The sequence below is a fragment of the Aethalodelphis obliquidens genome, unplaced genomic scaffold, assembly GCF_003676395.1.
Source record: "Aethalodelphis obliquidens isolate GAN/ISIS:26980383/991018 unplaced genomic scaffold, ASM367639v1 scaffold123, whole genome shotgun sequence".
In the NCBI taxonomy this organism is placed as follows: domain Eukaryota; kingdom Metazoa; phylum Chordata; class Mammalia; order Artiodactyla; family Delphinidae; genus Aethalodelphis; species Aethalodelphis obliquidens.
Window position 1 is genome coordinate 962,064 of NW_020838067.1, and position 21,620 is coordinate 983,683.

At 59.6% G+C, this 21,620-nt stretch overlaps 1 protein-coding gene across 2 annotated transcripts; it reads left to right on the forward strand.

Moving 5' to 3' along the window:
- The first annotated feature begins 7 nt into the window (after nt 1-7).
- MCM2 (minichromosome maintenance complex component 2) lies at nt 8-21,602 on the forward strand. 2 transcript variants are annotated; one of them, XM_027098427.1, is made up of 17 exons: nt 8-505; nt 2,658-3,372; nt 3,976-4,208; nt 7,725-7,900; nt 7,976-8,236; nt 9,227-9,446; nt 9,590-9,797; nt 11,374-11,508; nt 11,772-11,963; nt 16,251-16,344; nt 17,094-17,344; nt 17,475-17,601; nt 18,107-18,219; nt 18,962-19,207; nt 19,977-20,159; nt 20,283-20,438; nt 20,754-21,602. In XM_027098427.1, exons 2-17 carry the CDS (start codon nt 3,349-3,351, stop codon nt 20,862-20,864), a joined length of 2,730 nt encoding a protein of 909 aa, XP_026954228.1. In that variant the 5' UTR covers nt 8-505; nt 2,658-3,348; the 3' UTR covers nt 20,865-21,602. The 2 variants fall into 2 exon arrangements, with proteins under 2 accessions (XP_026954228.1, XP_026954229.1); XM_027098428.1 differs by having other exon boundaries at nt 2,658-3,354.
- The last annotated feature ends 18 nt before the right edge of the window (nt 21,603-21,620 follow it).

A 21,620-nucleotide genomic window follows, 5' to 3' on the forward strand; every position in this document is an offset into this window, starting at 1 on the left:
GACCAGGAAGTGACAAAGCCCAGAACTGGGGTTTGATCCGCCTCCTCTCACCTCTAACTACAGGAAGCCAACTCCTGGAAGCCTTCCTGGATTAACCTCCTGCGTCCCTGCTGTGTTCACTCCTCTTTCCCCTCTCCCGGGTTCCACCATGTCAGGCCCCTCCTGCTTCTGAGTCCTTATCCCTCCCAACATATCCCTCCCACCCGCTCCTCACTGGGTGCTCAAGCCATACTGGTCTCTGTTTCTGTTTTTTGGCTATACCAAGGCTTGTTCCTGCTTGTGGGTCTGCACCTGTCCCCCCACCCCCACCCCGGCCTGGCTCCTGTCACATGACCCCCCTCTCCTGCTTGACACCCTAGCCAAAGTAGCTGTCCAGTCTCTGTCACACAAAGCCCCTTTATTTCATTCCCAGTGTTACCAAAACTGGGTTCGTCTGTTGGTGGACGTCGAGCGGAAAGACACAACCAAGGCAAAGAGCGGGAGAAGGAAGAACTGATCACTTGCAGTAAGTAAGGAGGACATAGGGGACTTTTCCCAAATTCGTGCTTCCCCAAACAACAAAATTGGGGACGTTTTAAGCTAAGGGTACATGCGTATTCATCAAGGGGCTTGGGCAGTCTAAGTTTTAGTTAATTGAAGTCATGAGGCTCAGAGGTGGTCACCGTCATCCTCCCTTAGGGTCCAGTTGATCTGGTGGTTGAGCTCTTCAGGCTAATTTTTGCCATTGAATCACAACAGGGAATCTTTACAACTGATACGTTGTCTAGCGTTGTTACTTCTCTCACCTGATAACAGTTTGTTTCTGCATTCTTTTGCTCCTTTAAGATCATTCATTACTGAGACCTGTTTAAGGGTAAGCACTGTGGCCAGGCTTCCATCCCAACCAAGCCAAAAATGGCTTCTCTTATGTCAAGAAAGCCATTCCTGGTTCTCTTTCTCGGGAACCACCTGCCCCATCTGCTTACACAGCAGCACAGTCTCTCTAACGGGTTCATGTTCATTTAGTCACTTCCTAGTTCAGCATCAGCCTCCCCCAACTAGAATGGCAGTGTCGTGAGGACAGGGCCATGCTTCTCACGTTCCCTGAACGTGCGGAGGCTGACTCAGGGCCTGCTGCTTGTCGTAGGCACCCACTGATCACAGTAGCCCCAAGATACACACCTCGTGACACCACACTTGTTTCACAGCTGGGCTGGAATGAGACTGCGCCCCAGTCTTTGCCTTGCTCCTGTTCTGAACAAGGGGAAGGTGAGGAAGCCGCTGCCTTGTGACCATCTGGGACCCAGTTTATCTGGACCTTGGTCAGCGTGCAGTTTCTGTATCAGCCATGAGCTGATGCCATGAGGCGCCTGTCTTCCTGAGTGGACAGCTCCAAGAGTTTCTGCCAGGAAGTTACATGCATTCCCCCTGCACACCTTTAATCGGCAAAACAAGTCATAGGCCACTTCTGACCTCCAGAGGCAGGAAACTTCCCTTCCACCCTGTGCCAGGAAGGAGGAGAAATGGAGAATCGGTAACTAAGCCAAATGACCCCCCTCCCTCCATCTTTGTTTTTTTTGAGACAGTACAGACACTTTGGAGCGGGCGTGGGAGGAGGCGGGAGTTTGCTCTTACTACCACCACGCGCAATTCTGCGTTTTGTACGCTGAGTTTTGGGCCCCACGCATAGGTTTCAGTGGGATTTCATTTGTGGAGTAATGAGGGTAGCTATCTCCCCTCCCTCCAGGACAGAGGAGTGCTGACACACTGCAGTGCCCCCTGCACACCAGACAGAGCATGGCAGCAGCGAGCTTCCCTGGATGGTAGTTCAGTAGATGAAGATCTGACTCTCAGGTTCCCTCCCTCGCCTGCACCAGGCTCAGGGTGGTGTTCCTCCCGAGGCATGGCTGACAGGAGGAGATGGTGCTGCAGAACCGCTCCCTAAATAATAGACACAAGTGCTTGGCTCAGCAGCCGGACCACGAGGCAGAGGCATCCAGCAAGCCCTGCCCAGGTTCGGGCCCGGGCCCGCGGACACTGAGACAACATGGCAGCTGTTGTAAGCTGCTGGATTCCTTCCCTGTCTTCCTCCCGCGCCCCCATCTCAGGTGACGCTGTCACCCACCCAAGCCAGAATCCTGCTGCCATCCTGGGCGCCTCCCTTTTGCTGTCCCCGGTCCTCAGGACCGAGAGACGCCATCTCCTGAATACGTCTTGGCTATTTCCCCTCCTTGTCATCGCTCCCGCCCCTACCCGGGGCCCCATCCCGAGATGCTTGTTCACCGCACAAAAGTGCCAGCGCAAGAGGGCTGAGATCCAGCCCTGCCCTGCTCGCCTGCCCTAGCCCAGGCCGCCTGTACCTGGACGAAGAATCGCAGCATGCTCATCCCTCTGTATCCTTGGGAGATTGGTTTCAGGCTACCTGTAGATACCCAAATTCAAGGATGCTAAAGTCTCATATAAAATGATGCAATATTTGCACGTAACCTGTGTACGTCCTCCTGTACACTTTGTCATTTCTAGATTACTTACAATACCTGATACAATGTAAATGCTATGCAAATAGGTGTAGATGCTGTGTAAATAGTTAGCTGGCCTACAGCAAAATCAAGCTTTGATTTTTGGAACTTTCTGGAATTAAACTTTTTTTCTAACCACCCTGTTGGTTGAATCTGCAGATTTGGAACCAACTGTAACTGCTTCCAACCTGCCTCGATCTATGTCCACCCCTGGCAGCCTGAGGGATTCTCCTAAAACCCACGTAGCTCTCCACTGCCCTCAGGCCAGCTCAGTAGAAAGACTTGGTGATCTTTCGTGACCTGGGCTCTCCAGCCTCAATTTTTGTCCCTTCCTGAACATCACAAGCGGTTTAACTGGAACTAGGAAAGTGCTTGCAGATGCCCACCGTGCCCTGCTCTCCACATCTCTGCGCACGAGGCTCTTGCTACCTGGAACACCCCTGCATCTCGGCTCCCTCGGGGGGGGGGGTAACCCCCACTAGAACGTCACAGCTGGCCTCCTACCATCCCCCGCCTTTCGGCGCTTGAAGGACGCAGCCTGAGCTTTTGGAGGAGTTGACATCACACAGTAAGAAAACGTCAGAAAACAAGGCCCCCAGGCGGCCACAGCACCAGGTCGTACATCTCGACTGGCCCCGCAGCACAGAGCGCGGGCTAGGCGGGGTCTCGGGCAGCGTGGGCGGGGCCGCACGCTCGGGCCCGCCCCCGAGCGCCGGCGTGACGAAAATGGACGCTAACGTCATGACGTCGTGCTCCCTCAGACGCTTCCCGGGCACGGGCGGTCACGTGGGCCGTTTTTCGCGCGAAAACTGGTTGTTGCTGGCGGAGCGGAGAGGAGCGCTGAGCAGCGATGGCGGTGAGCGCGCCGGAGTCTGTGCGTCTGCCGTGCGGGGCGCGGGCGGTGGGGGGCCGGGCGCGGAGCCGATTCCCGTGCTCCAGTCGGGCGGGTCTGCGAGGCCGGCGGGTCCCACCCCGGCAGCCCGGGCCCCCGGCCCGATCCGCGCGCTCGGGCCCTCCTTATCGTGCTGCTTTCGTCCGCAGCCTCGTCAGCTGACTGCCCCTCCACCAACCTGGGTCTCCGACCCCTTAGGTTGTGGCCGCTCTCGTGTCCCGTCTCCCCTGGCAGCTCCTGGTGCACCGGGGGCCCAGAGGGCGGGAACGCGTGCTGGGGGGAGGAGTAGGCGGTAAACAGGTAAACCAGCTAACCAGGTAGCCTCAGTGGGTTGTCCTGGAGAAAACGGGGTCGAGTGAGTCACGGTGTGTGTGAGGAATGAGCCGGCCCCGGGCGTGGAGAAGCCTTGGGCTCAGGGAGCGTTCCAGGCAGAGGGAACAGCAGGTGCAAAGTGTGCAGGCTGGGAGGGGTTTGCAGCGTGGGAGGACAGGGTCAGCCGTGGAGAGGGAGACCCTATGGGTGGGGGCGCCACCGTATAGGAAGCTGAGTGGGCCCTCACCCCCTCCAACCCATCTCCTCTTGCAGGAATCATCCGAGTCTTTCACGGTGGCGTCCAGCCCGGCCCCGAGGCGGAGAGGCAACGATCCTCTGACCTCCAGCCCTGGGCGGAGCTCCCGGCGCACGGATGCCCTGACTTCCAGCCCCGGCCGCGACCTTCCTCCCTTTGAGGATGAGTCGGAGGGACTGCTCGGCACAGAGGGGCCCTTGGAGGAGGAGGAGGAGGATGGAGAGGAGCTTTTCGGAGATGGCATGGAGAGGTTCGGCGCTTAAGACCCTGCGCTCAGCAAGCTCTGCTGGGGGGCTGTCGTGTGTCCCGGGGAGCCTGCTTGCTTTGAGCATATCCTGGCCCAGGGTCTGGGGGGGGACAGGTTCATGCAGCCACAGCACATGTCCGTGCAACTTGCTGTGTCGACCTTAGAGTAGACCCAGAGGCCGTGGTAAGCCCCAGCTCCATGAGATGTGCACCCCAGGGGACGCAGGGCATCTCTAATCCGGGGCCACGTCAGGGACCCCAACCGGGAAGGACAGGAAGCAGGTCGCCAAGAGTTTCTCTGCAACTTCAGAGGAACTGTGTGTGTGGGGGGTGATTAATCAAGATTTAGATTTAATTCAGCCCACAGTTACTGTGCTTAATCTGTAGCAGATCTCGTGTTCACACTTATTGATAAATGTATGAACGTAGTAAAGGTCATGGAGGCTTATTGCTAAGATGGTGGAGGAAAGCTCTGTGAGTGAGCAAGGTTAGATTCCACTGGTGTCTCACCCTGTCTTAACACCCAGGACTTGGCCTATACGTTAGCACTAGAATTATCTGAACGCCCGGGAGCCTCGTGGAGGTTCTGCTTTGGGGCTCTCTGTACTCTGACGTGGGGGCTTCACACTTGGTGTGTATGAGAGTACTGTTCAGGCCGCCCCCCAGGCCACAGGGGATGCCCTTTGGGAGCATCCAGGGCACTCTGGACCGTTTGGATCTTCGCTTTAAGCTCCATCACTCCAGGCGATGGGCCTGGGTGTGCGGCACAGGCCAGACAGAGTCTGGAGGGATGAGGAGTCTGGGCAGAGCAGCCCTGAGCAGCTTCCCTGCTGTGCCCTGTGAGGTTGTGCAGGCAGGACGCCCCTCCCCGGCCGGCCACCCTCCATCCACGCCCTCTGCATCTTCTGTCCTTCCCTCGCAAGGAAGACTGGATAGAGGTATCTGAGGACTGGATGGGCCCAGTGAGATTTGGGTTTCATGGCTTGTTTAAAAAACAACCTTACTGAGCTATAATTTTTACAGTGTAAGATTTATCTCTTACAGGAATACAATTCAATGCGTTTTAGTAAATTTCCTGGGTGGTGCACCTATCACCACAATCCAGTTTTTTCCGTCATCCCCGTAAGATCCCTTGTGCCTGTTTGTAGTTAATCCCCATTCCCTTCCCCACCCCTAGGTAACCAGTAATCTACTTTCTGTCTCTTTGGATTTGCTAGTGCTGGCTGTTTCGTGCAGGTGGAGTCTGGAATACACACGTCGTTGTGTGCAGGCTTGTTTGGCTTACTGTGTTTTTCAGGGTCCATCCACGTTGGAGCCCACGTCAGCACGTCATTCCTTTTCGTGGCTGAGTAGTACTCCATTGCACGGACAGACTGCATTCTGTTTACCCATTCATCAGTTGGTAGACGTTTTGGGTGCTTTACACTTTTTAGCAATTATAAATAGTGCTGCTAGGAGTTTCTTATGTGAATGCATTTTTAAGTTCTCTTGGAATGGAATTCCAGTTCCTAGGAATGGAATTGTTGGGTCACGTGATAACTCTGTGTTAATTTTTTGAGGAACTGCCCGACTTCTCCAAAGCAGCTGCACCGTTTTACATTCCCACAAGTGGCATATGTCGTTTGAGTTCTCCACATTCTCACCAACACCTGTTATCTTCTGGGTTTGGACAACAGGCACCCTAATGGGGGCGAGGCGGTATCTCACTGTGGTTTTGATTTGCATTTCTCTGATGACTAGTGATGTGGAGCAGCGCTTCGCGTGCTTGTCGGCCATTTGAGTATCTGGAAAATTTGTCTTCAGATCCTTTGCCCGTTTTTTATCAATAATTTGTTTCCTTGACTTTTTATCATTGAGTCGTAAGAGTTTTTAAAAACTTACTCTGGATGTAAGGCTTTTAGCAGACGTGTGATTTGCAAATATTTTTTTCTCAGTCTATGGCTTGTCTTTTTAATTTTTTTTAAGTGGTGGGTTTTGATGTGTACAGTTTTAAAACTTTGCTGAAGTCTAATTTATCAAATTCTTTTAAATTGACCAATTAGAATTTCACTGCAGGCATTTCACATGACTTGAAATTCTTTTTTTTTTTTTTAATTTATTTTTATTTATTTATTTTTGGCTGTGTTGGGTCTTTGTTGCTGCGTGCAGGCTTTCTCTAGTTGCGGCGAGCAGGGGCTATTCTTTGTTGCGGTGCGCGGGCTTCTCATTGTGGTGGCTTCTCTTGTTTTGGAGCACGGGCTCTAGGTTGGTGGGCTCAGTAGTTGTGGCACATGGGCTCAGTAGTTGTGGCTCGCGGGCTCTAGAGTGCAGGCTCAGTAGTTGTGGTGCACGGGCTTAGTTGCTCCGTGGCACGTGGGATCTTCCCAGAGCAGGGCTCGAACCCGTGTCCCCTGCATTGGCAGGCAGATTCTTAAGCACTGCGCCACCAGGGAAGCCCATGACTTGGAATTCTTAACGAGTTAGACAGGTACCTTTTCCTTGAGAACACTTAAGAATTTGGAAGCGATCAATCCAGAAGCATACCTGGTTCTGGGTTCTGTTTCTGGTGTCAGTAGTGTGGGATTATCTGAGAGTGTTCTTTGACAGAGTCTATGGCCAAAAAAAGAAAGAAGAAGTTCCCCAAATTACCACGTCCTCTGAGAAAGGGAGAATTCAAGAGGACCGTCGTGGAGCCAGTGTGGTATTGGAAGCAGCTAGCCACCTTGACACCCAGCTCTGTTGAGTGACCTCTGGCAGAAATCCCATCACCCCCCGCCCCCTGTCCTTGGTTTCTTCATCTTTCTGATGGAGGGTGATGTGTGCTTCCCCAAATCGCGGGGAGGGGAGCTGTGTTTGCCCTGGTGGGGGTCCTTGTTGAGGCATCAGTCCTTCAGATATCTGACAGGCAGTCACGTGGAAGGTCTCGCTGTGGCTGGAAGGACTGAGCCACAGATGTGTTCGGGAGAGGCTGGTTGGGCTGATGTGTGTGGGCCTCCTGGGGTCCGGGCTTCGAGGTGGGGCTGCCAGAAACAGGAGTGCAGGAGGGTTCCTGCCCATGGGGAGCTGTGTTGGCTCTCTGAAGGCCCTTCGAGCTGAAGGTTTTGTGGGTCCTCCGATTCCTCTTTCCTGCTGGTGCTCAGAGCTCCCCTTTTTCACTGTGGGAAAACCCACGTGACACAAGATTCCCGTCTCGGCCATCTCTGAGCGTAAGCTCAGTGGCATCACGGCACTCACGTGGTCGTACGACCGTCACCACCCTCTCCAGGACTTTCTTCCCCAAACCCAATCACGCAGGATTTCTGTCCTGTGACTGGCTTGTCTCACCGAGCAGTGTCCTCAGAGTTTGCCCGTGTCACAGCAGGTGTCAGGAGGTCCGTCCTTTGGAAGACTGTGTCCTTTTCCGTGGGGGATCCGTGGGGGAGCCTTTCGGAGCCTCTCCAGGTGCCCTGGCCGGGGCTCCGGAGCCCTCGGGAGCCCGGTTCCTGGTGGGGTTTTGTTTTGGGGTCTGGGTGCTAACAGGCTCCATCTGGGGGCCTCGCAGGGACTACCGCCCCATCCCGGAGATAGATGTCTACGAGCCCGAGGGGCTGGCCCCGGACGACGAGGACGTGGACGAGCTGACCGCCAGCCAGAGGGAGGCGGCCGAGCGGGTCATGCGGCAGCGAGACCGGGAGGCCGGCCGGGGCCTGGGCCGCATGCGCCGCGGGCTCCTGTACGGTGCGTTCTCGGGGAGCCCGGGGGAGGCGGGAGGCGGTGCGGGGAGCCGGCCCTGAACGTGCCCCCGGCCCCCAGACAGCGACGAGGAGGAGGAGGAGCGCTGCAGCCGGAAGCGGCGGCAGGTGGAGCGGGCCACGGAGGACGGTGGCGAGGCCGACGAGATGATCGAGAGCATCGAGAACCTGGAGGACCTGAAGGGCCACTCGGTGCGCGAGTGGGTGAGCATGGCCGGCCCGCGGCTGGAGATCCACCACCGCTTCAAGAACTTCCTGCGCACCCACGTGGACGGCCGCGGCCACAACGTCTTCAAGGAGCGCATCAGTGACATGTGCAAAGGTGCGCCTGCCCCGTGCCCGCGGGAGGCCGCCTGCCCTGGCCTTGTGGCGGTGGGTTTGACAGACGGATGTGCGGGGCACATGGGGCGCCGGGGCCGGGGCCTGAGCCCGGGGTGCCCGTCTTTCAGACAAAGTATCGTGGGTCCAGCGCACTGTCCAGGGACTACGTACGTCTGGACCACAGCAGTCGTTTTTTTGTTTTGTTTTGTTTAAAATTAACTAATTTTTTTTTTTGGCTGTGCCGTGTCTTTGTTGCTGCGCGCGGGCTTTCTCTAGTTGCGGCGAGCAGGGGTTACTCTTCCTTGCAGTGCCAGGGCTTCTCATTGTGGTGGCTTCTCTTGTTGCGGAGCACGGGCTCTAGGTGCGCGGGCTTCAGTAGTTGTGGCGTGCGGGCTCCATAGTTGTGGCTCATGGGCTTAGCTGCTCCGCGGCACGTGGGATCTTCCCGGACCAGGGCTCGAACCCGTGTCCCCTGCATTGGCAGGCAGATTCTTAACCACTGCGCCACTAGGGAAGCCCCAGAAGTCGTTTTTGATGGACTTACAATCGGGCAGACTTTATGTAAAAATCTGGATTACTGCTTTGATCAGAGTGTAGCAGCACGTTTCTGAACAAAGCAGCACGTGAGGCGGCGTGTGGCTCCTGGTCCCCCACCGGCCCCTCCTCTCCCTTTCGTCTCACATCCGACACGTTTCTTCGCGGGTTTCCTCCTGGCCTCGTAGGCACTCTGAGTTTGCGGTAGGCACCCCATGTGTTACTCCACTGTATCCCCCCCAGGCACTTAGGTCCCGTTTCATAGGTTCAGAGCTTGAGACCTAGCATCCGTCACATCTCTGGGTCCCGTCGCTAACGCTGAGCGGACTTGGGAGCGAGGCTGCGCCTCCAGCTCCGAGTCAAGGGCTCGGCGGGCTGGCCTCCCCTTCTCGCGGCGAGGTGGGCCTGCCCCAGCCTGCTCCGCGCTCAGCCTCCCTTCCCACCCCGCCCACCTCAGAGAACCGCGAGAGCCTGGTGGTGAACTACGAGGACCTGGCCGCCAGGGAGCACGTCCTGGCCTACTTCCTGCCCGAGGCGCCGGCTGAGCTGCTGCAGATCTTCAGCGAGGCTGCCCTGGAGGTGGTGCTGGCCATGTACCCCAAGTATGACCGCATCGCCAGCCGCGTCCACGTGCGCATCTCCCACCTGCCCCTGGTGGAGGAGCTGCGCTCGCTCAGGTGAGCCGGCGGGGGCTCGGGCACCCGTGGGGGGTGGCGGGTGGCCGCGGCCAGAGAAAGCCCACCCCGTGGGTCCTGGCCTCACTGGCGGGCGAGGGTCCGGCCCCCGCCCTGTGGTCTCTGACGGCGCCTCGCCTCCGCAGGCAGCTGCACCTGAACCAGCTGATCCGCACCAGCGGGGTGGTGACCAGCTGCACGGGCGTCCTGCCTCAGCTCAGCATGGTCAAGTACAACTGCAACAAGTGTGGCTTCGTGCTGGGGCCTTTCTGCCAGTCCCAGAACCAGGAGGTGAAGCCGGGCTCGTGCCCCGAGTGCCAGTCAGCCGGCCCCTTCGAGGTCAACATGGAGGAGGTGAGCGCGAGGCTGGCACCGTAGCCGCGGGAGCCAAGATGCAAGTGTGTGTTGGCCCCGCGCTGGGGCAAGCAGGCCCATGTGGTCAGCCCTCATGGTGTTCTCAAGAATTCAAGCCAGTATGTACAAACCAGACATTTAAAGCGTCAACGTTTATGGCTTTTTTTTCTCGAGCGGGAAGATGTGGTGAAACTGGGCCCACGTCTCCCCTGGCTGCCCCTCAGCAGGGCACCTGCTTTCCAGTCCAGACTCCCTGGTACCTGCCTCTCTGGCCTTGCGCTGGGGACCCCTGATTTGTAACTGTCTGTGACACTGCTGTGCCGTCTTCGGGAGGCCCTGCTGGAAGGCTCTGGGCCTTAAGACCTCGGGCACGCAACACCCGCCTTTGAACGTGAACCACTCCCAGTGTAAAGTGTGGCGGGCTCATCACAATCGCTGCGGTAGAGCCCAGACCCCCCTCTACTGCTCTGCTGCCACGACTGATGGGCTGACGCCTCACTGCTCTACGATTCTGAGAAGCGCCCTAGCTGGAGCCACCTTGCCAGGAAAAGCCTGGCAGCCTGCAGGCAAAGGCTGCCCTGTTTCAAAGTTCAAGTGCGCCTTGCCTCGGGGAGCGACAGCTGCAGGGCTGGGCTCCAGCTGAGCCCGTGCCTTTGCCCAGAGTCCCCCCGCCCCCTCCGTCTAGCTGGTCCCCCTCCCTTTACAGGTTCCCCCTTCACACACATTTCTTGAGAATCTACTTGAACGAGAGCAGAGTTGCAGGCTCTGCTTGCAGGGCACCTGGGACAGTAACTGGTGGGGGGATAATAATTACGCCAAAGTCTCTGGAGCACTTGCTCGGTGCCACGTGGTGGGGGCGTGCGTTACGTGGTCTTCATCACACCTCGTGAGGCGGGTGCCGTTGTCGGCCCTCTCTGACCTGAGGTCACCCAGCCAGGAGTGGCCCAGAGGATTAGAACGCAAGCATTTTGATGCAGAGCGTGTGCTTAAAACCACCTTTTCCTGTGGCTCTTTTCTAGACAGTAGGTGAGATGATGGATGTTAGGTTGCACGCACAGTGCTGCCTTGTGACCTCGACAGTAAGCCCACACTTGGCGTAACTTGTTTCGTGGGCGTTGGTTTCAGTGCTTTTCACGTGTGCCGTGACTTCCTTCTCCCTGTGTGGCTGTGGCTGCAGCGTTCGACCCCCCTTCCGCGGGGCAGGCACGGAGAGGGGGAGGCCTCGCCAGGGCCACACAGCTTAGGCCACAGCAGAGCCTGGCTCCAGTGTCCCCGTGCACTGCGCTCAGCTGTAGGGCCTGTCACAGGGCTCTGGCTTCTGGCAGGAGGGAGGCATCCCCGGCGGGGGGCGGGGTGGCAGGAGCGGGGACCGTGCACCGTGGCGCTGGTCACAGTGGCTCGCCCCCCTGCCATCGTTGGTTCTGCGTATCCTAGTCAGCGGTGGGAATAATAACGCTGCTCTCCTTGCCCCAGGGCACCGGTCCAGTTCAGGTGACAAAGAATCGGTGCTTGGACAACAGCCCAGGCTTCACCGGCTAGGGACGGGTCCCTTTGACCATCTGTTTGTCCCGCGCAGACCATCTACCAGAACTACCAGCGCATCCGAATTCAGGAGAGTCCTGGCAAGGTGGCGGCCGGCCGGCTGCCCCGCTCCAAGGATGCCATCCTCCTCGCGGACCTGGTGGACAGCTGCAAGCCGGGAGACGAGATAGTGAGTGGCCGGGGGGCCGAGGAAGTTGGTGTGAGCGCTGTGGCGGTGGCCCGGGGAGTGGGTCGAGGTCAGCTCTCCCGTCTCTAGCACTGAGCTCCTTGCGGTGGGCGGCCAGCTGGGTGCTGGGCTTGGGAGCAGCGTGCTGTGGAGTTACTGCTCTCCTGTCGGTGACCCAGGGACCCGGAGGAGGGGTCGGGTGAAGCCAGTGAGGAGGCGGGCCCGGCCCGTGCTTGTGGCCCTCCTGACCACTCGGTACCCCCCAGGAGCTGACCGGCATCTATCACAACAACTACGATGGGGCTCTCAACACCGCCAACGGCTTTCCCGTCTTCGCCACTGTCATCCTAGCCAACCACGTGGCCAAGAAGGACAATAAGGTGGCCGTGGGAGAGCTGACTGACGAGGATGTGAAGAAGATTATCAGCCTCTCCAAGGACCAGCAGATTGGGGAGAAGGCAGGTGGAAGGCGGGCGGGCGGGGCAGCCGCAGAGTCAGGGTACCCGGGGCTCGCCGTCTGGCCCACCCTGCAGCCTCCGTCTTGGTGCCCGGGTCTTGGAAGCTGGTCCCTTCGTTTGGTTCCCTGTGTCCGCTCAGTCCACTTGCCTTGGCGGGGGCTGTGCTCCAGGGGAAGAACGTCCGGCAGCCCCCCGAGCCTGTGTCCTGCCCGCGAGGACACGGGTGAGGTCAGGGTTCCTCAGGTTGTGCCGGGCTTGGACTGGAAGGGAAACGGGGGGGGCAGTAGGAAAAGCTTGTCTGGTGGGGTGTCCCGTGGCATCAGACCCCTGTCCCCAGTCGTTTCTCCAGGAATAGCGCTACCCCAGCACGGGGGTTTGCTTTTCCCTTTAACTGTAGGCTTTTTGCTGAGGTTGGGGGGACGGGGGTTTTCGTTGCAGAATTTACAAATACAGGCGACCCCTGGACAGTGCAGGGGTGAGGGGCGCCCACCCCGACTCTGTTGAAAGTCCACGTGTAAGTGGACCCACGCAGATCAAACCCGGGTTGTTCCAGTCTCAGCTGTAGGATGTTAAGTTCCTGTTGATGAAAGTTCTGCCGCACGGCCCTCGGGCTCCTGGGTCGCCGGGTGGCCCCTCAGGCTCGTGGCCCTCCCCCAGCCCTCTTGGCATCCCTCTCCCCTCGCCTCCCCACTTCCTGTTCTCTTGTTGGTGCAGGACCTCCCAGCTCTCTCCCTGGCTGCTCTGCTGCCGCACAGCTCAGGTCCTTGCACCCCCGTCGGCCACCTTTATTAGTCTGCCAAGATTGGGGGCACACGGGGAAGGCGGGTGTCCCTAGCCCCAGGAGGACAGGCACTGCAGTTCCACCAATGTGCTGGGTCCTGAGGGACCCTCCAGGGCCGCGTTGTTCAGGCTTCTCGGTGGGAAGTGAGAGCCGCTTGTCGCCCTCATGGGGCTTGTCCTTTACTACAGCCCCGGCAACCCCCCCCCCCCCCGCCCCGCCCCCGCCGAGGGAAACCAGTGCTAGTGTGACGGGCATGTTTCAGAATCTCGACGGAGCTGGCTTCTGAGGGCGGGGGACTCTGGGTCCCAGGCCTGTGTCAGCTTGTCTACACACACCTGACGTGTGCAGGTGCGGGGGGTCCGTGTGCTTCTAGAACACTTCCCTAGCGCCCGCCTGCCCTCTGCCTGCCGTGACTTCCCTCTGCGCCCTCTGCCACTTCGGAGACAAGCTGACGGGTGACAGGGAAGATCCAGAAACGGTCAGGCTCATTGGAACGGTTGGAGCCGGAGGTTTGCCGGCTGGTGGCTGGTGGGCCCCATCCAGCCTGCCGACGGGTTTTTTCCAACTGGTACGTGGTTCTGTTTTTTTGTTTTTCCAAATGTTTGAATGAGTTATCATTCCTTAGGAATAGGGAGACTTCACATAAAAACGTGGGCACCCAGGTTTCGATATTCCAAGTCGGGTGGTCTGTGTCTTCAGGAGCAAGTGGTGTGCTGGGTGGCCGCCGCCCTCGATGGGTTCCCTCCGGTCTGCTGGCTGCCCGCTGCCGTGGGCTCTCCCGCCTGCGTCCCTCCGGCTTCCACCCCGCTTGCCGCCGTGGCGTTGGATCTCGTGGGTGCTGGTGGGGTGAGGCGTTCGAGAGGTGTGTGTGGTGCCCGACACTGAGGGTCTGAAGGACTGACGGGAGACGCGCGCGGCCTGAAGCCAGACTGAGGGTTGAGGTTTGGCATCGTGCTCGGTGTGGTCAGATGCGCTGCCCCGGCTGTGAGCAGAGAGGGGGTCGCACCCACTCGCAGAGCTGTTCTAAAGGCTGAGCAGGTCAGCGAGCAGGCGTGGGGTCTCCGCGGCCAGCTGTCGCGGTTACAGGTTGTTACAGCTGGGGTGCTGGGAAGGGCCAGCGGGAGGATGAGCACAGCTTTGGGCCTGCGCTCGACGATTCCTGTGCTCCCTGTGGCCGTGCAGGTGGGGGCTGGGCTGTCTGAGGGCGGCGGGCGGTGCACCTAAGACTTAGGAGTGTTAGGAGCCTGGGGTCGGGTCCTGGGCGTCCTCAGCAGCGGGTGGCCTGTTTCCTCCCGTGTGATGTGGAGGTCGTGGTGGTAAATGGAATAACCCTTGGGAAGTGGGTGTCACGCCCTGGCAGGTCTGGGTTTGGGTTCACCCCTCTTACCAGGCACTAAGTTGCCCTATCGCTTAAGGTAGCCGGGTCAGCACGGGTGCACCGAGCGGTGTGGCAGTGGTGTGGCCGCTCCCGTGCCCTTCAGGCCGGCAGAGACGGCACAGGGAGCCTGCGAGCACAGCAGGCAGGAAGCGGGCTGCTGCCCTTGGTCCCAGAGGGAGACATTACCTCATCCTGTGAGGTGCCTGGTGCCCAGACAGCACCGAGAAGCGGTCTGGGTGGAGAAGCCCAGGCTGGGCAGTCCTGGCATGAGGTCTCCCAGCAGAGGTGGGGGCTCAGTAAGGGGATCGGTAACGTGTACGGAGCGCCGAGTAGCCGCTGGTCACAGCGATTTGCAGAAGGTCGTCTGTGTCTTGTTGTTGATGAGTAACCTGAGACGTGGGGCGGTGGGGGCCTGGTTTACGTGAGACGCCCACGTCACGCGGCTAACAAGTGGCAGAGCCCGGGTCCCACCAGGCCGTCCGGCCTCCACCTCTGCTTCCAGGGGCCGCCCTCTGCCCCCCCATGCGGTTCCCACGTGTGGGAGGTGCCTCTGAGTGTCGGGTTCCAGGGGACCCAGCTCAAGGTTATCGTGAGTTCCAGGGGACCCTGGCCCACGTTTTAAAAGTCACAGAAGTTGTGAGACGCGAGCGTGGCATGGTGTGGCAACCCTGCGTGTCCTTTGCCAACTTCTCCTATCCCTGAGGTCATGGCTGGTCTGGGCTCCTCTGTGCAACCCCCTTCCCTGTTTTTGTGTTTTGTTTTGTTCTTTTGCGGTACGCGGGCCTCTCACTGCCGTGGCCTCTCCCGCCACGGAACACAGGCTCCAGATGCGCAGGCCCAGTGGCCATGGCCCAGGGGCCCAGCCGCCCCGCGGCACGCGGGATCCTCCCGGACCGGGGCTCGAACCCGCGTCCCCTGCATGAGCAGGCGGACTCCCAACCACTGCGCCACCAGGGAAGCCCCTCCCTTGTTATTCTGACACAAATTCAGACCCGCCCTTGCGCCTGCATCTACATCAGTGTGCCTCGCAAGGCTCTTTTTTTACTAAACTGACCCCACTACCACCGTCACACTTGAAGATACCGGCAGTTCCTAGGGTTGATGTTCACTTGGGTCTACAGTTCCCTGGTGGTCTCTTAGTTTTTGAAAAGTTTCTTGTGGTCAGTGTCCAAGTAAGGTCTACACACTGATTCGTTGACTGTCTCTCATCTTTTTTTAAAATTTATTTTTAAAATTTTTGGTTGCATTGGGTCTTCGTTGCTGCACGCGGGCTTTCTCTAGTTGCTGCGAGTGGGGGCTTCTCTTCATTGTGGTGCGCGGGCTTCTCATTGCGGTGGCTTCTCTTGTTCTGGAGCACAGACTCTAGGCACACGGGCTTCAGTAGTCGTGGCGCGCAGGCTCAGTAGTTGTGGCGCACGGGCTTAATTGCTCTGCAGCATGTGGGATCTTCCCAGACCAGGGATCGAACCAGTGTCCCCTGCATTGGCAGGTGGATTCTTAACCACTGCGCCACCAGGGAAGCCCTCCCTCTTCCTCTCTCTTATGCACACACACACACGCGCGCGCACACGCACACACACACACACACACCCCCCCAGAGCAATTGGCGAAATGTCTCGACGGCTTTCCAGGTGAACGTCTCACCTCCCGGTGGACCCACCTCCCGGCCGCCCCGTGTTCTGAGCTCGGTACCTGCAGTCCTGCGGGACCCGGGCTTGTGTAGACGCCTCCTGTAGTGCTCACAGCCCCCGTGACCTGGGCAGTGTCATCTCCTTTCCATTTGAGGACACAGGCTCAGGCAGGCCGCCGATCCTGGGTGGGGTCTTCTGCGTCCGTGCTGTTGGAGTCCACCCCCGCCCACGCGGGCCTGGGTCTCGTCTCCTGCTCCTGTTCTGCGGGCGACCTTGGGGTGGTCCTGCAACAGGACGAAGTGAAGGGGGTCAGGCCGGGGTTCTGGTCAGCTTTCAGGTTCGGTGACTCGGGAAGAGCCAACCAAGTACAAGGCCCGGAGTTGGGGGTGGGATGGGGGTGGCTGTCAATGCGGGGTCGGGGGAGTTGCAGCTGTGCATGGGCGCTCCAGGCCGGAGCACACGGTGACCGTTCCCATCGCCCCGCCCCCCACCCCCAGATCTTTGCCAGCATTGCTCCTTCCATCTACGGGCACGAAGACATCAAGCGAGGCCTGGCACTGGCTCTGTTTGGAGGGGAGCCCAAAAACCCTGGTGAGCGGGGCAGGGGGGCCGCCTTCTCTGCAGGGGGCTTGGTGGGAGCAGTTCCCGGTGTCCCGGGAGAAGGATACGTCCGCGGGCGGCTCCTCATCCCAGGGGGAGCGCAGCCCGCGGCCACGCCGCTGTGCACAGATTGACTGTGGGAGTAACACCTGAACGTGTGTTTGTATTACATCCTCAGAGGGGCTGAAGCCCCCTTGACCTCCCTGTCTCATCACGGTCCCTCCCTGCAGGTCACCTGGTTGGTGTCGGGGGGACATGGGCAGAACTTTGTGTGGCTGTTCAGATAGATTACACGTGTGCTGATATGGAAAACACGGCACTCCGTGACCGTGGCATGTTTCTCCTAGCCAGTGTAATGCTCCCTGTCTGTGTGTGAGGGACTGTCCGTGACGTACCCAGCTGCCCCGTCAGCACGGCTTTGGCAGCGTTTCCTGTGGGCACACAGAGAACGAGCTCACGCTCTGAAGTTACCGTGTGCTGGTCCACATCGTGCCGCATTCAGCTGTCCTCCTGGCTGGAGAGCACGTGCACAGCCTCCAGTGTGTACAGGACAAACAGCGTCTTCATAGGCACCTCCTTGTGCACCATGGTTCTGGGTTCTGTGCTCAGAGTGGGGTGGGTCCTGGGCATTACGTCCCTTTCTAGAAAGAATATTGCTTTGTTGTTTGCGGTAAGCAGGCTGGGAAATCGGGGATAATCCAGCTCTGTCCTGAGCCCCCTCTGCCCCGTTCCTGCCCCAGGCGGCAAGCACAAGGTGCGCGGTGACATCAACGTGCTCCTTTGTGGAGATCCCGGCACGGCCAAGTCTCAGTTCCTCAAGTACATGGAGAAAGTGTCCAGCAGAGCCATCTTCACCACCGGCCAGGGGGCCTCGGCCGTGGGCCTCACGGCATACGTCCAGCGGCACCCCGTCAGCAAGGAGTGGGCCTTGGAGGCTGGGGCCCTGGTCCTGGCGGACCGAGGAGTGTGTCTCATCGATGAATTTGACAAGGTGGGTCCCCGGGCCCAGAGCTGACGTGTGGGCTGAGCCCTCGGTGGGGAGCGCGTGTTCGTGGGGCGCGCGGGGGCCTCGTCTGAGAGACCGCGGTCGGGCAAGAATCCTGCGTTTGCCCGCCGTGCAGATGAACGACCAGGACAGGACCAGCATCCACGAGGCCATGGAGCAGCAGAGCATCTCCATCTCGAAGGCCGGCATCGTCACCTCCCTGCAGGCCCGCTGCACCGTCATTGCTGCCGCCAACCCCATAGGTGCGTGGGTGCGACGGCCAGAGGGGGAGCAGACCCGGGGGCCCCTGCTCTGGGACCCGCGCCACTGAGTGAGGAAGGGACCGAGCAGCAGCAAGTGCTCCTCTCCTGCGTTTCTTGCTGGGGGGCGGGGGCGGGAGGACGGGAGACCCCCGGGCTTTCGTCGAGCCGTGTTCTCGGGAGACAGGAGGAGCACCTAGCGCTTAATAGGGTGGGACTGGCCGTCGGTCTCAGCCAGCAAGTGGTTAGAGAGCCCAGGCGCCCCTGCCACCTTGTCCCCGGGTTTTCCTCGCGGGAGGCGGCTGAGCGGCCTCGGGCCGATTGGGGCAGGTGGGGAGAGCCTCACGCGGGCTTGTCCGGGGTGCCTGGGGCAGGCCCTGCATCCCTCCACCACTGATTCCCCTCTCGTCAGTGAAGCCACACGGGTTGGAAAGAACCTTGTCCAGTCGAGGAGAAGAGGGGCCCCAGGGAGCGGGAGCCCTGATGGGGACCTGCCTTTGTGATGCAGGTGGCCGCTATGACCCCTCGCTCACCTTTTCGGAAAACGTGGACCTCACGGAGCCCATCATTTCCCGCTTCGACGTCCTGTGTGTGGTGAGGGACACAGTGGACCCAGTCCAGGTATGCAGCCCACGCCCTGGGTGTGCGCAGTGAGTTTGGGGACCTGGCGTCGGCCCAGGGCTGTGGCTCGCCAGGCTCAGGGAAGGGCTGCCGTGTGGACCGTGTGTTTTCCACTTGTTCTCAGTCCAGAGTTCCTTGATTTCTCTCCTTCGCCAGCCCCTCCCCGGCCACCCACCCAGCATCGCCCACGCTCTGCCACCAGCTCCCGAGTCTCCTCACTTCTCGCTGCTATGAACCTCGTCCCAGCTTCCCTCCTCTGGCCCGATGCACTGCAGCCTTGGTCCTGGGCCCCCGGCTTCTCCTGTCAGAGGCCAGCCGTCTTTGGGGGCACGGCGGACCTGCCTCTCCTTACAGACCTGCTCTCGGCCTCCCATCCCATCTCTCTGGCGGGGAGTCCACCGTCCCCGAGAGGTCTCTCCCCCTGCCCCTTTCTCATCCACACCCCCTCACCTTCTCGGGCTTCACTCGCGCTCTGTTCTCTTCTCTCAGGTGTTGTGACTGGGGCTCTGGTGGCCTCAGCTGGAGGCTGTCCTCCGGCCTCCATCCCACCACGTGCTTCTCTTCTTCCTATAGTGTGAACTCTGTCTGTCTCCTCTGCCCTCACTGGGGGGGTGCGCCCCAGGAGCTCCCGGCCCATGGCGGGTGGGGGACACGTGTCGTTACAGAGCGTCTTCAGTGAGCTGACCTGCTCCAAGCCAGGCGCCAGGCTCAGCCCGCTCTTGTCCTCTCCGTCTTGTCTCAGGATGAGATGCTGGCCCGTTTCGTGGTCGGCAGCCACATCAGACATCACCCCAGCAACAAGGAGGATGGGGACCTGGGGGGCGCCCCGGAGCCCCCCATGCCCAACACATATGGCGTGGAGCCCCTGCCGCAGGAGGTCCTGAAGAAGTACATCATCTACGCCAAGGAGAAGGTCCACCCGAAGCTCAACCAGATGGACCAGGACAAGGTGGCCAAGATGTACAGTGACCTGAGGAAGGAATCCATGGTGAGGGCCAGGTGGGGCAGGTAGGGTGGGGCAGAGGGGGACGCACAGCAGAGCCTTGTCTGTGTGCTCAGTGGGTCCAGGAGCACTGGAGCAGCAGGACGGCCTTAAAGACACGATACTTACTCACCTTAACTGTTTTGTTTAGACGGAACTTAAACGTACGTGCGTTTGTCTGTCTCAGGGTACAGCTGAGGTCTTTGTTCTTGGGCCGTTGATTTAGTTCCAGTGACTTTGCGAAAATCTCACCCGAATGAGCACGCGCCTGAGCTAGTTTGCGTTCACTCGTGGTGGGGAGAGATTTAAAGGCAGCTTGCAAGCAGGTGGACTGCAGAGTTCTTGCAGGTTGCTCCCTCTCACCTACCTAAGCATGACAGCCACCGCTCCTTCCCTTTCCCTCCCTCCTAACAACACCTTTTCACTTAATCACGTCTTTTCAGAGCATTAGCTTGGGCTTCACAGAAACACAGCTTTGTTTTCTCCCTGTGCTGCACTGCGTCAGGCGGTCCCTGGTACCTGACAGTAACAAATACAGCCGCCCACAGGCGTGTAGACTCCGGGTGCCCGGGAGCTGCCAGGAGCACACGTGCTGGGCTGGCGGTGGCAGCCGTGAGCCTTCGCGCTTTGGGAACCAGGGGAAGCTTGGGCGCGCCTGGCTCCGGTGGGCGCCGCCCTGCAGGGGGGTCAGCTGGGCCTCCCGGCGGCACCAGCTCTGCCCCTCTGCCACGTGCTGGCCGTCCCGCGGGGAGACCTGACGCGGCCCTCCCTCCAGGCCACGGGCAGCATCCCCATCACGGTGCGTCACATCGAATCCATGATCCGCATGGCTGAGGCCCACGCGCGCATCCACCTGCGGGACTACGTGATGGAGGATGACGTCAACATGGCCATCCGCGTGATGCTCGAGAGCTTCGTGGACACCCAGAAGTTCAGCGTCATGCGCAGCATGCGGAAGGTGGGGGCGGGGCCTGGGCCATGGGGGCGGGGCCTGGGCCGCGGGAGTCCAACCTGCCTCTGCTGCCAGGAGCAGCTGGCTCGGGGGGGCCTGGCAGGAGGGTCACCTCCGCTCTCGCCGTAGACTTTTGCCCGCTACCTGTCGTTCCGCCGGGACAACAACGAGCTGCTGCTCTTCATCCTGAAGCAGCTGGTGGCCGAGCAGGTGACGTATCAGCGCAACCGCTTCGGGGCCCAGCAGGACACGATCGAGGTGCCCGAGAAGGACTTGGTGGACAAGGTATGGGCGTGGCCAGGGGCGGGGTTTGCCCGGGCCGTCACAACGCACGTGTCCTACTACTGTCCCATTACTGTCACCCGTCCTGCCGACGCGCTGGGCCGGGGCAACCACGCAGCTTGTCCGAGTTCACGGCCGTTGTCCGGGCTGAAATTTCAAGCCCCGTGTCCAGCTGCAGACCCTCCCTCGGCCTCAGAGCGGTTCGCTCTTCCCTGTGACGGGGACAGAGGCCCCGCCTGCCTGCCTCGCCTGCTGGGGCCTCGGGCTCGGGACCTGCCCACGCGTCCGCACGGCTCACTGGTCGTCCCCTCTTTTCAGGCTCGTCAGATCAACATCCACAACCTGTCTGCCTTTTACGACAGTGAGCTCTTCAGGATGCACAAGTTCACCCACGACCTGAAACGCAAGATGATCCTTCAGCAGTTCTGAGCGTCCGCAGCAGCTCCGTGGTCCTGGTGGAAGGTCAGACCTGGTGCTGACTTCACTCTGCTGCAGGGACCCACAACCAAACTGCGCGGGGCTCCGAGTCCTGGGGCCGGGCTCGCAGCGGTGCCGTGTGGCTGCATCCACCCCACGGCCGAGGTGTTTTATTTCCTTGACTCACTTCCTCTGCTCTCATCTCGGGGCACTTGACTTCCCAGAGCTGCGTTTATAGCCCTCTGACAACCGCCCACCACTTGCAGGAGGTTCGCCTGACCTTCTGGGGATTGAAGTCGATTGTGTTCGGGCCCCTGGGGGCTGTTCTAGGGGGCTGAGCACGGAAGGGTGTCACCAGAACTGCTGGCCTCTTGGCATGAGTTCCGTGTCCTGTTGCTTTTGCTGCCTGTGGTTGAAGAGCAAGTTCTCAGTATTTGCAGCGTTTTTCTGAATTGTGTCCTGCAGCCTTCTCTAGGCTCCCGTGAGTAGGGGCAGCGTGTGGGTCCTGCACAGATGGGACCCTAAGCTGTCGGCACAGCCTCGCGTCCTCTGACGGCCCTGCAGCCTTGGCCTCCGCCAGTGGGAGGAGTGGGTTTGGGGTCAGATGGTGAGGGTCGTCGGAGCCGGGCCACCCCCTCACCATTGCTGTGTGATCTGTTCTCCTACCTGGCCCTTTCCTCATTCTCTCATTTGTACACTGAGTTCTTGTTTCTGTCGTTGTAGTTTTTAATAAAGTGGAGTAAACCTGAACACTGGTCTGAATTCCGT

Coding starts and splice junctions, on each gene's coding strand:
- MCM2 (XM_027098427.1), top strand. CDS start 3,349: ATGGCGGTGAGCGCGCCGGAGTCT. Junction 11,964..16,250: donor ACCAGCAGATTGGGGAGAAG/GCAGGTGGAAGG, acceptor CCCCACCCCCAG/ATCTTTGCCAGCATTGCTCC. Junction 17,345..17,474: donor TCATCGATGAATTTGACAAG/GTGGGTCCCCGG, acceptor CCCGCCGTGCAG/ATGAACGACCAGGACAGGAC.